This window comes from Mauremys mutica, chromosome 11, assembly GCF_020497125.1.
Source record: "Mauremys mutica isolate MM-2020 ecotype Southern chromosome 11, ASM2049712v1, whole genome shotgun sequence".
Classification (NCBI taxonomy): domain Eukaryota; kingdom Metazoa; phylum Chordata; order Testudines; family Geoemydidae; genus Mauremys; species Mauremys mutica.
In genome coordinates this window covers 2,425,450-2,440,745 of record NC_059082.1, presented here as the reverse complement: position 1 = coordinate 2,440,745, position 15,296 = coordinate 2,425,450, and the positions used below count along the sequence as shown (strand labels likewise).

Sequence of the window (15,296 nt, the reverse complement as noted above, 5' to 3'; positions counted from 1 at the left end):
GTTCTGGGGATCAGCTAGGGGGACCTCAGCCTAGGAAGCAGAAGTTATTATTATTTGTGCATGTTCCTAAAAAGTCAGTGTACATTTTAAGAAATCCACTGCACAACACGTCTGCTGGGCAGCAGGGATGGGGGAGGGGTGGGTATAGGTCCTTTGCCCTGGTTATTGCAAATGTTAATTTCAACAGGCTCTTCTCTTTGCTTAGACTAGAGCAAACAACCCAGGGAGCAGAGGGAGCAGTTAATGAATTTCAGAGTTTATTTATGCCAATGGTGAGCTGTTTACTTTAACATTCCCCTCCTTCGCCTCTCCTCCCCCCCCACCCCATTTCCTTTTCCCAAATGATGAGAATGTGTATTAGGTTTACTCCAGCTGGTAGGTTCCTCAGGAGTTCTAACCCCAAAGTTCCTGGGCTCTCCTGTGAGGGGGCTGGGCAGCCTGAACTCACTTCTGTTGTCAGTTCCCCAGGAAGCCTTTTCACAAATATGTACGTTTGAGGCATCCGAGGAACACTCTGAATAAGAGCAAGACTTGAATCCCATTAAATCCCTGCTCAATGACAGTTACAGAAGGTCTGGTGCTTATTTGAAAATTGTCCTGTTCTGCAAACAGATCCTACCATTTTACTTGTCACCCTACTCCGTGTAAAAGCATTGCTGGAAGTGGTATTTTTCAGAGCTGCTTTCTATTTTAGTTAGCTGTGACTGGTTGTGGGGGGCTATCAATCTATATGAAGAGATGGTCTGAAAAGTAACAAGGAAATCGAATGATTTTAAAGCAATTATTTCTATGTGGATTTCACAGAAGCCAATTCTCATCCCAGTTTTCAGCTATGGATCTGGCTGTGCAAATGCACATACTCACTGCTGCAGACGCCAGCCCTGGTTGGTTTACACAAAGTCTCCCAGTTGATGGAACCTCTTGAAGCTTTTGAATGGGAGTTACCTGAGAACTGTTCTCTTTAGGACTATGAGCCTGTCGCTTCTATTAAAGTCAATGGGCACTTTGCACTGACTTTCGTGTCAGTAGAACCAGCCTCTACTCCCTTGTGGTTCATAGTCTGTTCATTTCTAACAACTGCAGTTCCACATCTGAACCATCAGTTGCCCAAAGGTTCACACAAAATGCAGCATACGATGATGCCTCTTTGAAATACAGCCAGAGGAAATCACACGTGGGCATTTGGGTTTATTTATTGATTTAACTGCATTATTCCGTTCTACTGCCCCTTAATACATGGAAAGACAGATTGCATCTGCTTTGTGAGCTGTGTTAATTCAAGGGGGAAAAGCAAAGGAAAAAGGAAATAAGAGACTCCCTCGGTGCAAGGCAAGTTGTTCTCAAATACCTGAAGGGGAGGAAGGGGCTCCCTAGGAGTTCTTGGCTTTGTAATTTTGCAGATAGAATCTTAGACCACAGATTTCCCTACTTAATTATTTCCCCTTGTGTTTGCATTCCCGTCCTTTGCAGGCTGCCTGGGTAAAAGGTAATGACAGCAACAGCTGACATGAGAAGCCTGCCTGTATCCTTTCCCTGGGATGCAGAGTTTTGCTGTATATGTCAAATGGAACCCCAGCCCCCAGCATCCACAGCCTTATGACATTCCCGTCCACGAGTGGGGTGGGAGGGAGACGGGAGATCCTGGGGCCTAATCCTCTGCTTCCTTGAACTCTGTGTTGTCATTTACGCTTGTGGAAGGGGAGGGCTTGCCTCTGCCTGCTGAAGTCAGTGGTGCAGGATCATGCACTCAGCGCCGTGGGAGTGTTTGAAATTACCACTGGTGTAAATAAGTGGGGAATTCTGATTGGATACTGTTTCATGCCCACTTTGTACAGGTGCACATGGCAGCAGAAGGTGCAAAGCAGTGGACTATCAGGCCCCATATTCTTATTGACCCTGTATTATTTGTGTGTTATGTCAGGGATCTTCTATTTACAATGAATATATTTCCCATCATGCCACCACCAGTTTTTGACAGTCCTTTTCCAGGAGGTAAATTCTAGTTTCTGTCTCTACTTGTAAACAAACACCTGTAGGCAAAGTATCTCAGCCCGACCTGGGACACCCTTCCTCATGCTCTTGCGAACCCAAGCCTTTCCTTGCAGAAGCTAATTGTAGAGCAAGTCATGCATTCCCAAGCCTAACTGGCCAAAGGGTCTATGCTATGCTTCATGGCACAAAAGAAGTTTTGCATAATTGGCCAAACTCTCAGGCAGCGTAACCCTGGCAATCCAGCCAGTGGCTTTTATTTATTTAGCTTATATTTAATTAAATATTAACTATAAGAAGTGCCTGATACTGCTGCCATGTTATGGGACCCTCCCAGTCCCTTACAGAGTTTGGCTAAGTGGTTCAAGACCTCTTAATACCGTATTTTCACTCCCTTGGTGGCACCTCATGCTCCCTTTAGGTGTCTCTTCCTGCATGTTGGAGCTACCAGTCTACCATGATGGGTTAGAAGTGGTGGTTAAGTAAGCAGCAACCTATGGTACTTTGGCCATATTCTCTGCTTTGATGCAAAGGGTAGTTTGATAAATATCAAGTAAGCAGATATGTTAATACATTTTTAGAAAGAAGTAAGAGAAATGGTGAAGTTTTCTTGTCCTAATATTGTCAGTATCATTTTCCCTTGTTAATGTTAACCATTCAGAATGCCGTACACCAGAAAATCTCTGGAAAGCTTCCTGGGATTTGTAACCTAATTAAACCCTTCTGACAATGAGGTTTCACTATTCATCAGGAGGTTCTTGGAAGGAGGCCCTCTGCTGCGCCAAAGTTCCAAGAACAACAGAGCTTTGGCGATAATGGAAGCACTTAGGCTAAGAAAACAAGGCTAAGCCCACAAGCTTTCATGAGTGCTGTGGCCCTGCTTATTGGTATGTGAGGCAGCTTGGATTGAATTTATATTAACCAGTGAATCCATTTCAGTCATGCGGAGAAAGAGCCCCACATTTCACATGGGAGGAATGCATAACATTTTTTCAAGTGTGTTTTTGCTAACTGAAGATTGTTCTGGGTACTTATTTCATCTCCGCTACTTTCCGTCTCTCTGTGCTAGCAATTCTTAGACCATTGCAAGTCGGTGTGACACCATGCTGATTCTTTGCTTGATGCCATATCACCAGGGGCAATGGTCTCAACAGATTCTGTTTGCTAACCAGAGTTGGGCATGGGCAGTATTTGGTTGGGAGACCTCCAGGGAAAACCTTCAGGAAATGGTGTTAGTCAGTGGCACTTTTGTCTCCAAGTCAGTAGTCTGAGCCACCCACTTTATTCAGATGTTTATGACAACAGGGAAATGACGTGAGCCCAGAGACTTATTTTAAAAACAAATGTATTTTACCTCCTCTAACAAAGATTTAACCAAAGGCCTCATTTTATGATTGACCAGCTCAAATGCTTCACAGCAATGACTTCTAGAACATGCTGCTGCCAGAAGATTTTTGTTCCCACTCTCTGTCTCTCTCGCATCGCCTATTAAAATACAAACTTTAATTGCATTCCCTTCCTGCTTCCTTCTCACACTGTCTTAAGACAGGTCAGTTTTAATGGTTCACACATAACAGTGTTTTTCCTGATGTTCTGCTGCATCAGCATTTCTTCTCTGTCTTTCTCTGGGGTGACAACAGCCAGTCTCGCCTACAGAGCCAGGAAAAGCGAGAAGCTCAGAAATTCCCATCACTTATAAAATTCCTCAGTGGAGATCTCAGGAAAAGCAATTTACACAAACTAGCCTTCAGGCAGCTCAGAGCCAGGTAATCACGCAGCCATCCAATGGTTCCCCTCTGGTCCACGCAAAAGTTTGGTATATTCCACAGAGTGAGGAAGAGGTCATCTACTGAGTCTGCAGTTAACACAGCCTGTTCCCATTCTCCTTTCATCCCCTTAGAACTAAAGATGTAGTTCAGCTGCACTCTGGGGCCAAAACCCTTCTCCCCTTTGGAAAAGCTTGGCCCTGCCCTTTATATAAGTAACTGAATCAGACAACAAAGCACTTTTGAAAGAGGGGGAGGGATAGCTCAGTGGTTTGAGCACTGGCCTGCTAAACCCAGGGTTGTGAGTTCAGTCCGGGGGGCATTTAGGGATCTGGGGCACAATCACTACTTGGTCCTGCTAGTGAAAGCAGGGGGCTGGACTCAATGACCCTTCAGGCTCCCTTCCAGTTCTAGGAGATAGGTATATCTCCATATATTATTATTATTTTAAGTCCTGATCTGGCCTGCACTTGGCCTCATCTCTAATTAGAAGGGAAAGTTTTTAACTATTTCCTAACCATAATACCCTTGCAATGGCTAATTTTAACACCACTAACCTTCACTAAGCTGATGTGGTGCTAGGAGGCACTGTGCTTCGGAGGGCTGAGGTCTGTCAGATAAAACATAAAACCAAAGTCCTGACAGTCTGGTTATCAAAGGTCCCCTGGCACTTCTATGCGGGAGGAGGGAAGACAAACTAGAGGTGTGAGCCCCCTGGATGTGAGTAGGTCTCCACTGGATTCATTACATTGCACCTACCGCAACTTCCTTGTTGCTTCACTTGGATTTGCCAGTTTTCTCCCCCTGTTCTAAAGCTACTGGGCAGCGTTGCTGGGGTAATTGTGATGGCTGCAGCTCAGTGGTGGGGGAGGAGAAGTGATCTTTATAAACACTTTATTTTTGTACTTTCGAAAGCACTTTGTTGCTTGCAATAGGTTCTGTGTGAATCAATGTACAATAAGTTTGCTACACTTGGCCAGCTGGGTAAATTGTATGGAGGCCAGACTAGATAATCACAATGGTTCCTCCTGGCCTTCGAACCTATGAATTATCCAGGCCCACCTCCTCATTTCCTTTACTGCTGCAGTTGAATCAGCCAGGGAATGACGTCTCTATAGTTATGGCAGATTTGTTGCCAGTGATCCCGTGAACAAGAGGCAACAGGCCAGATTCTGAGTTCATTTTAGGGTTACCAGATAGCAAGTGGGAAAAATCGGGACACTTTTTTGGGGGGGAGGGAGGCATAAGACAAAGCCCCTAATGGCAGGATGGTCCCAATAATATTGGGACATCTGGTCACTCTAGTTCATGTACAGCATTGTCAATGAAGTAGCTCCGCTCAAAGTATTGGCACTGAAATTGGCCCAGAATTGGTGTGTTCTGGTTGAGCTTTTCAGCATTTAAAGACCCTCCCACGTTGCAGGAGCCTAGAGCTCGTGCTTCAGCCCGAGCCCAGAAGTTTACGCGGCAAGGAAACAGCCCGGCAGCCCCCACGAGCCCAAGTCAGCCGGCACATCGAGCCGCATGTTTGTCTTTGCTGTGTAGACAACCCCAAGGGCCTTGTGTATTGAACAGGACTCTCTCCAATCTTCTCCAGATCCCTGTGTTGCACGCAAGTGTGTTTGTGTATATTATGCTGCTGCATAGCAATGTCTTGACCTATAATAGATGCCAAAAAGCCCAATCAATGCCACGTTGCTGAATGAGCTGTGACTTTGTCTCCTCACAGCTATTGTTCCAGGAGACGAACCCAGGGGTTCGATACCAGTACACGATCCGAAGGGAGCCTGAGCATGAGAATGAGATTCAGCCCGCAGAGTTTTCCTGGCGATACGGCTCCTGGACTAAGTGCACTGCCACCTGTGGGGCAGGTAAGTCTGTCGACCTTTTAATGCAGTGTTACAATTACAATCAGCAGCTTTGCCCTTGCACGCTGCTTTACTATAGTAAGGGGAGTAGAGGTGATTTTTTGTAAAGTATTCCATACACATAGAAACCAACAAGTTCTGGTACAGCACATCCCATCGGAAATCAGTTTGATCAGATCTGTCTCACGCTAAAATATTTGCATAATCATTGGGGGTTACCACCACAGTTAAGGTACCAGAATAGGTCCAGTTCTCATGGGAACAGTGTGACCTCCCCAATAAATAGGTCTGAAACATGCCGGTTCTGGCCAAATCTCTATAAACATCATGTTTAAAGGGAACAACACAAAATAATTCATTTGTGCCACATTTTACATCACAACCTAGGAAATACACATCAGAACAGTTTGCTGACATTTGTCTTAGAAACTCTTTGGCCTTAGGTTTCAGTGGGTTTGTAACATAGAAACAGCTGCTGGGGTCATAAATATCCAGACCAGACCCCCTGCGGAGCTCAGGAGCTTGGAGTCTGCACTTTATAAGCTTTTTCCTCTTAACTTGGTGTCCTGTTACCATGCTGGTTGCCTGGAGGTTTCAGGGCCTTCTGGTTGATTCAGACAAAAGAGTTTTAAAGAAGTTGAATAAACATAAAATTGCCTGTATTTGAGTTTGCACAACACTATTTTAAAAAAACAATTTCAAGCAACTCGCAGAGGATCAGACTTGAGAGATTCATGGAAATGCCTCATCCAGCAGATCCCTGAAGCGTGCAAGGCAGGGCTCATGCTGTTCCTTGATCTATATCCATGATTCGCCTGTCCCCTCCCCAAAGTCAACACACCAGGTCATCAGTCACTTCCCCCTGCCCTTGTCCCTCAGGTTGCCTTCCATTCCCTCCTATGCTCTCCTCCTTGGCTCTGGTGATCAGTCTGCCTGTTTCAGGATGTGTGTAATGGGCTACTCACCACGAGATACCCCCTCACAGCTCTCTCGCTGGGCTAGCGCCCCCTGCCAGGGGTCACGCCAGCACCGGGACTGTGTCTCTGCCTACGAACTCAGCCCTGCAGCCGGGACACCCTCTTTCGTGCACCCTTTCCGGCCCCCAGTCGTCCTGAACTAAAAGTCTAAAAATGTCTCTAACGGAAACAAAAATCCTTCCACCCTTTCTGGGGCTTTTCCTCAGCCAGGCTTCTGCTCAGCCTGCTGGGCTCCACCACCCTTGTAGGTTCAAAAGACAAGCCTGGGAACTTAAATTCGCAACTCTGGTAGGCTCATGCTGTAAACCATGGTCTCAGCAGCGACTCTGATTTTATGGCTCATCACAACTCTGTAACACACCCCACTGTCTGCTCACCCTTAATTGCCCGCTTCATTTTAAATGTAAATGGTCTCCTATAGCATGTGTAAACCCCTTAAGCTTGACAATCTGCCCCACCTTGTATTTAGCTCTGACACTCTGTTTTCCTTCCCTAGACCTGAAGAGGAGCTCTTTGAAGCTCTAAAATTTGTCCCTTCTACCAACAGAAGTTGGTCCAGTAAAAACTATTACCTCTCCTACTTCGTCTCTCTCATATCCTGGGACAAACACCGCTCCAGCACCGCCAATGTACATTTTGCAGTGTTAATTAATGACACTTGGTCAGGCTGCGTGTAAACTACAAGTCGCAGTGAGTTTCCAAACTGGCAGCATAATGGAGACAATTTATCCCACAGTTAGAAGAGTGGGAGGCTAAGGGGTGTCCAGCTGTCTGTGAGTTTTACAGAACTACTTGTCCAAAATGAGGAAGGTTAAACTTTAAAGTGTTTGTTACAGAGATACAGCAGAGAGGCATATACATTGCTACATGTCTTTGAACTTTAGAAGCAGCATTTGTGGCACCTGATAGACTAACAGACGTTTTGGAGCATGAGCTTTTGTGGGTGAATACCCACTTCGTCGGATGCATGTCATCCGACAAAGTGGGTATTCACCCACGAAAGCTCATGCTCCAAAACGTCTGTTAGTCTATCAGGTGCCACAAGACTCTTTGCTGCTTTTACAGATCCAGACTAACATGGCTACCCCTCTGATACTTTGAACTTTAGATTTCTTTCCTATGATCCCATGGCTCCCTTGGGAGGTTGAAGCTTTTGAGGTGTGTATGTGTGTGTGTGGTCCTCTATCTCCTCGCCAGCTTCTCAGAGGCAACAGAACACTTTGTTTTGATTTTACTCCATAAACAGAAATGGGAAGAATCTGCCTCTTGTTTTGGTTTTGGCTTTATAATGACATATTATCTTCTTTTCTCATTAGTTTTGAGGGTGAGCAGTGACATAGCATGGGGCTATTATGAGAACTGTGGTCTAGCAGCTGAACATAAAACTTTTCAAGGCAGCTACACAAAACCAAAGAGGCTCACACTTGAGTGCACAGTTTACAAATATAGGAGCCTCCGCTGCACTGCTGATGGCCTTATTCAGAAGCCATTCTGGATTATATTATATTATTATTATAGTCAGCATTTCCCGCTGCTCTGAGAGAGAGAGAGAGAGAGAGAGAGAGAGAGAGAGATATTCAGTGACCTGGGTACATGGAAAGTTTGTGGAAAATCTTGCATGATTTTCCTCTTTGTCCTTCACACACAAAGCATTTGTGTGTCCACTAATCCCCATGGAAAGTCATTAGAAGCTGAAACGCTGCCTAGCACATGGTCTTTATTTTGAAAGGACATATTTAAACCCACCTTAATGACCAGCTCTGTCAGGGAGCTCACCCATTTCCATTCTTTTAACTGAATTTTATGTTTTACGCGCCAAGGCACCTTCGTTCTCCAAAGAAACATTTTTTCCTGTCCTGCAGTGGGTTCTAAGAAATCTGTTTCTAACTGAATTGTTCTTGTGATAAGTTGAGAATGTTTAAAAAGTCTGCATAGCCATCTCTAAAAACTCCCCTGAGACTGGTACCTTGAGATGTATGGACAGTAATTTCATTGGGCACGAGGCACACATTTTTGGAACTTCCAAGTGGTTATTTCTCTTTTTAAATAAATGTCAAAAATAAAAGTATCTGACCCAAGTATGTAAAGATAAGGGGGCCCAATCCTTGCTCCCACTGAAGTTCCCGGGAGATTTTTGCCATTATCTTTAACTGGAGCAGGGTTGGTGGATAATATATGTGTGCGCGCGCACACGCACACACACACACACACACGCACGCACACACACACACACACAGCCATAAAGCAGATTACCTTTCCAACAGTCCAAAGATGCTTTTGCCGTCTGAGAAAACTTTATCCCTACAACTCCTAATTCTTAATGTAACCTAGTGGCCAGGGCCGGCTCCAGGTTTTCTGCCACTCCAAGTGGCGGTGGGAAAAGAAAGCCGATCGGCAGCAGCTCAATCACGCTGCTCCATTCTTCAGCAGCAGTTCGGCGGCGGGTCCTTCACTCCCTCTCTTCCTCTTCAGTGGCAGCTCAAAGAGGAAGAGAGGGACTGAGGGACCCGCCACTGAATTCCCACTGTAGACCCGGCCGTGCCGACCCTTTGAATTGGCCGCCCCAAGCACCTGCTTCCTTCGCTCGTGCCTGGAGCTGGCCCTGCTAGTGGCCTGTGCCAGCTGCTGCAGCCAAAGAAACTCTGCACTGAGTAGATCCATACTAACTTATCCCCAGAGAACATTTCTGCCTAGCCCCCAACGGTTAGAGGTTGGCGTATGCCCTGAAACATGCGGGTTCCTGGCACGTCTCAAACGCCGAGGTTTTTACACTGGCTCTCCACTTGGTTGGGACTCGTCCCCGCATAGCACACTGCTGTGTGATAAAGGACCGAGATGCGAGAGAGAGAACTTCGCTCACGCATTTTTATTTCTAATCCGTTTCACTTTGGGATTTGCTTGTTTGTTTTAATGAATCATGTTTCAGAAGAGATGGAAGAGGAAATAAGGTTGTCATATAGAGGCACAGCTACCCAACCTGCCCCACTGAGTTGATCCTGATCCTATTTACCCCAGAGTCAATCGGAGTCACTCTGTTGAAGTCAATGGAGATGTAAAAGTGGTGTGAATTCGGCATCAGGCCCATTGATTTCCGTGGTAGGTGCGGGGGTGTCTGAGAGGGTATTTGTTACCACCATGTAATGCCATAGGGCTAGGCTGCAGTGTCACCGTCTGCCCTAAGGAAGGGGCAGCACCTGGTTGTGCTGTCCAGGAGCAGAGCAGGAGTCACAGTTCTCTCCCTCCCTTTCCCTTGCGGCACGGGGGAAGCTGCATCCGTCGTGCACCCAGCACAGCTTATTTCCCACTCGGCTTGTGCACGGCAGCTGCTCCCCTGCCCACCACACCTCCACCACCTGCACAGGAGAGGGAACAGCAGTCTGATGGCAGCCGCGCTCTCCTCTGCCCACTGTCAGGCTGGAAGCATCATGCCACACAGTAAGGGGGCCGAGAGCAGCGGTTTGTGCAAACTTCCCCTCGCCTGGCCGAGGCCCCTGCAGCTCAGGTTCGAAGGCCAGTGGTGAGGGAGAACTCGTGCTTTACTGGTTCTGTAAATAAACAGGACTTCAGGCCCCGGGGCTGCCAACCTCACACATTTCACAAGCGCCAAATACCCTCCGAAAATCCTCACTGACAAAGCTGAGCCAAGTGGTCTGGGAGTTTCCTCTTTTCAGCAGAGTCCAGGAATTCCCTCTGCCTCCTTACTTCACAGCGACTCGGTCTGATCCTTAGGTACAGCTCTCCACAGTCACGGCAGAAGTGTGTGCTGCAAGAATTTAAAAAAAAAGGTATCTCAGCAGCTTGTGGAACGTGAGCTGACCTTAGCTGCTTCTCCCCACCAGCGCTGCCGAGTGGACACAGGAAGCTCGATCAGATGATTTAGCCATTCACTGAGAGTGCCAACAAAGCAAGAGCTGGCTTCTTGCCAGTCAAGCTTTTTTTTTTTGAGACTGTTGCCAAAGTGCAGCTGTAAAAACCGATATCCAATCACAGACGCAGGCTACCAGCCCGCCAACTGGGAGTTGTCAGGGCTGCATGCCAGTGGGTCCCTGGAGTATGGTTGTCATTCGAACATTAAATGAGCCTCCACATCCCTTCCTTATTTGCAGGGACTCTTGGATGCTTTTGACAGCTTGTAGACGGGCACTAGCCCCAGCAGAACCGAAGCGCGAGCTCTGCAGCAGCTCACCAGACTAAGGGAGTGTGGGGTACTGACGGTTTCCACTCAGTACTACTACCAGAGGGGTTAGTGTTTCACAGCAGACACGTGGGTGAGATCTTCCACTGCTCACTCGGACAGTGGTAAAGTCCGCTGCTTACGGTAGGCGTGTGGTAGGCGTCCTACGCTGGGAGGGTTTATTCGGAGACCCCGAGGTAGGCTATAGGCTTGAAAGCGCTGCTTTGAGAATCACTGCCATTTCCGCACAGCAGGGCCCCGTTCCTGGTTAACCTGTAGGCACTACTGTAGTAACCGTGATTAACGATAACTCATACGAATAGCTAGGGCTCACTTGTACCTCACCTCTGTGCAGACCTGTATAGCAGAGGCACCTTCTGCTTTCTCCAGCCCCTGCCATGAGCTGGGGCCAGGGGCCATGCCAGCCTTTGCATTCTGGCAGCACAATGACATGAGTCTAATACCACTGCTAGCTCTAAATCCCCCCCGCCCCAAGGAACAGAGGGAGCTTAAAGCAAGGTGATTAGCTCTGCCCAGCTAAGGTTCGTAGAGCTGGCCCCTCCCAGGGAGAGCATAGCTGCACCCTCTCAAACAACAAGCCAGAAACCAGCTTCTCCTGGCTCTCCTGGAGGCATGGTGTATGAAATGCCCCTACAGGTGGATGGGCCTTGAAGGAGATAAATCCACACCATGTAGAGGCCAAGCATAGGAGCTTGTTACACACAGCGCTGGCGGAGTGTCACCTGGCTTATTAGGCTCAGAGACACTGTCAATCAATTGATTACAATAGAATATATAGATTTTCCATGGGCGGGGGAAAGTGACGGGGTAGGCAGTTCCACACCCCGGAATAGGTTTTGCAGCAAGACAAGATAGCACATTAGCCAATGGTTAAAAGGTTACATAATGTCTCCGCCCACGGTCTTAAGTTAGCAAGTTAACCTTTAATTAATACTGTGATAAAATGTTATTAGTATAAAATATATATGTTGAATTCTGATTTGGGGTCCATAAGAATGGAGCAACTCCTTTGATTGTCCAACAAGTACATTCCTAGGGGTTAAAGCAAAGAAACAGTGAAAGTATATGACAATACAGATTGTCTCCTTTATGTCTTAAGGCAGGCATTGGTCCCTGGGAAGGGAGGTGGAAGGATGCCATATTTTTATACTGACATGTGCTAACTTTTCATAAACTCAAGGTTTGTGGGAAGAACGTCTCCCTACAGAAGAGACTAACACAATAACAACAGGGATCCTTTGTTCAATTTGCAACTCTGAATAAGACACAATTATTTAGTTCTTAGCTCCAACACCTGGAAATTTGCTGACCAGGCCTATTTTAGCAAAACAAGCTGATCTGTTTACCCAGCTTTCTCTTAGCTGATCACTATTTGCTAGGCCTCTGGTCTCCAGACCAAACTCTGGACTTTGGGTCTGGAAAAGAGCTGGCACAATCCATATACCAGGTTGTTATATAAAATGCACATGGATTTTAACCCTTCAGGCCTCCAGAGCAAAATCTAGCCCACAGCATCTTCTAACACCCCACTAAGCTCTCATCCCACATGCGTGGAAAACCTCTAGAAAATGCAGCAGAAAACAACAGCCTTTCTGTAGGTTCTCTGAACCACCCTATAGAATTTATTAAGACCTGGGTTTCTTTTTGGTTCTGCTGCTGGCCTGCTGGGTGACCTTGGCCAAGTCACGGCCCTGCTCTGTGCCTCAGTTTCCCCATCTGTCACACGTGGATCATGATAATGATGCTGACCTGATACTTTATAAAATGCTTTGAGCTCTGCTGCTGAAAAGTGCTAGCTAAGAGCTGGGGGTTATTATTATTATTTCACTCTCTTTTAGGATGGTTCAAAAACTGATCGAAAGGACACAGTATAATTCTCTATTAAAAGTCTGTGGCCCACCCACTGATGTAAATCAGCAGCACTTCATTGTCGGTCGGTGGAGCTACACCTATTTACACACACTGAGGACCTAGCCCTGTATGTACTTAGCATCATTTCTAGAGATCCCTGTTGGGTTCGTCCCTAGTAAATTCCACTGGACTCTTCACTGAGGGAGATAATTTTCTTTTCTGTCACTGTTGAGTATAAAACATCTGTCTGTCCAAAGGAGCTATTCTCTGCCTCTCCTCCCTGCCTAATTCATCTAGCGATGCCACAGGCCAGTATGTGTGAGATGAAAGGCACAAGTCAGATGCCAGAAATACCAGCACAGAGGCATCACCGAGTGAATGTGGCAATGGCTGCAACTTGCTAGCAAAGAGAACACGTCTGTTTTATACCAGGCTTGTTGCTCTGAACTGTTTAAACACAGAGATAGATCATCAGCCATTGTGGAACAGAGAAAGCCCACGAGGTTCATTGCAGTTAGTTGAGATGAAGGTAACCTAGCCTTGCCAAAGTTTATTGGAGTCTAGCAAGGGTTCATGACGTGGTTTAATCTCTACCTTGCAGTTCAGTGGTTGGACGAGCTAGTGCTTTTGACATCGTTTCTACTCTCAGAGTAGACAGGAAGAGAGGCAGGATGAGGCTGTGGTTCAAGGGCAGAAGTGGGAGTCAAGAGACCTGGTGTCTGTTCCCAGCTCTGGAACAAATCACTTAACCTCCTTGAACCTCAGGTTCCCTGTCTGGAGGATGGAGCTAATAATGGAGCACATGCACTAAAAGGTCTTGGGAGACTCCATTGATTAGTGTTTGTAAAGTGCTTTGAGCTCCTCAAATGGAAATGCTATAGAAACACAGAGGAGTTATTTACTGGTCTGTTGTTCTCACCTGTGATCACTAAAAACCCGTCATCTTCTTAACTGTCCACCCTATAGCTACCCCCGCAGAACATCTAACCCTCTTCCTATCAGCCCAGTGCAGGTGGATCTCTCCTTGTGCTTCCCAGATCCCTTGCTTCCATCACCAACCCAGGCTGCACTAATTCAAACATGAGCGTCCTGGGTCCATTTCCACACCCTGAGCTTACCAAGCAGAAAACGATCAACCACTACAAGGGCATGACAACGTTCCCCGCAATGGGTATTGATCATTTCAACTTTTACCAGTGTTTTGTCCTGCCCACCTGGCTGTTCTGCACTCTAGGCCTTTCTAAGGAAGACTCCAAACCCCCCGTTGGTCTTACTGAGCACAGTGAACTGCTGATTAATTTATTCTTTTGCACCAAGGAAGTGTCTCCATGTCAGAAAGCATGTTCTTTCTTTCTGGTTCCAGTAGCTTCTGGGAAAGGGGGCTGAAAGGAACACATACATTGATATACAGTCACCTTTCTGAAATAGTATCCTCCCCTGCTCGTAATTTCAGACCCTTGTACCTTGCAGTACATTCTGGTTTGGTTCACATGTAGTAATGAATTACTCCCTTTCCCAGCTAAGGAAAGAGGTTACGGTTAGAGGCTAAGCCGGCCAGGCTGTTAATGGGACTGCTTGTGCAAACAGTGTGACACCATCTTGTGATCCTATTAAATTTGCCGGTCCTGCTCTGTAGGGCAAAGGTCACCCCCTCGAGGAAATGAAATCTGCATGTCAGGCCAGGTTTTGTTATCTCCAGGGGGACAAAGCAAGCAGGTGTTGAACTGGGGATTTTTATTTTTATTGTAACCTGCAGTTTATGGAGTTGTGGTCTGGGCCTAACGAGCGTTTACGGTGGGAGCCATGGCCTTTGTCATTCAGAGGTGATCAAGGCTGCGTGAAGAATCTAGTGTAGGTGACTGAGGGAGGGGTGCTCAACTGGTGTAACTCAGCCAAGCACCGGTCACTTTGCGGTCTCACACTGCCGTATATAGATGCTTATTGGTGAGATTAGCAAATCCGTCAATACACGGGGGCTGGCACACAGCTCCCATGATAAGATGAGCTCTCTGCTCACCTGCCACATACTGGGGTGCTTAACTAGTTTTGAACACAAAGATTTTTCGTCAGGGGAAAAAACCACCCAACTAGTCAATGTTCTTGGGTGTGCTAGTTCTGCATAAACAAATAGAAGCAGCGAAATGATTGTGAGCCAGTTTAGAGGAATTAGACGCACGGGCAGAAAAATAATCAATTGAAACTCAACTAGGAAACATCCAAACTATACCGTTAGGGGGAAATAACCCCAAACTCTTATACTTGATAGAAGGGAGACACCTAGAAAGTCAAGATGCTGAGATAGTTAGAGGTGACAGTGGGCAACAAACCAGAGATAAGGTTGAAATAGAATATGGATGGAGGAAAGGCTGGTGCCGTTTTGGGTTGTGTATACAAAGGCAGATGTTCATAGAATTATAGGTCTGGAAGGGACCTCGAGAGCTCATCTAGTCCAGTCCCCTACACTCATGGCAGAACCATCCCTGACAGGGGTGTGTCCAACCTGCTCTTTAAAATCTCCAATGATGGAGATTCCACGACCTCCCTAGGCAATTTATTCCGCTGCTTAACCACCCTGACAGGAAGTTTTTCCTAATGTCCAACCTAACCCACCCTGGCTGCAATTTAAGCCCATTGCTTCTTGGCCTATCCT

General features: G+C 46.6%; 1 protein-coding gene across 1 annotated transcript in view; it reads left to right on the top strand.

Moving 5' to 3' along the window:
* ADAMTS7 (ADAM metallopeptidase with thrombospondin type 1 motif 7) overlaps positions 1-15,296 on the top strand; it is a 136,415-nt gene that overhangs the window by 63,301 nt on the left and 57,818 nt on the right. Inside the window, exon 16 of the mRNA XM_044979660.1 lies at positions 5,485-5,626. Coding sequence (XP_044835595.1) covers positions 5,485-5,626 — 142 coding nt within the window. The remainder of the gene's footprint in view (positions 1-5,484; positions 5,627-15,296) is intronic.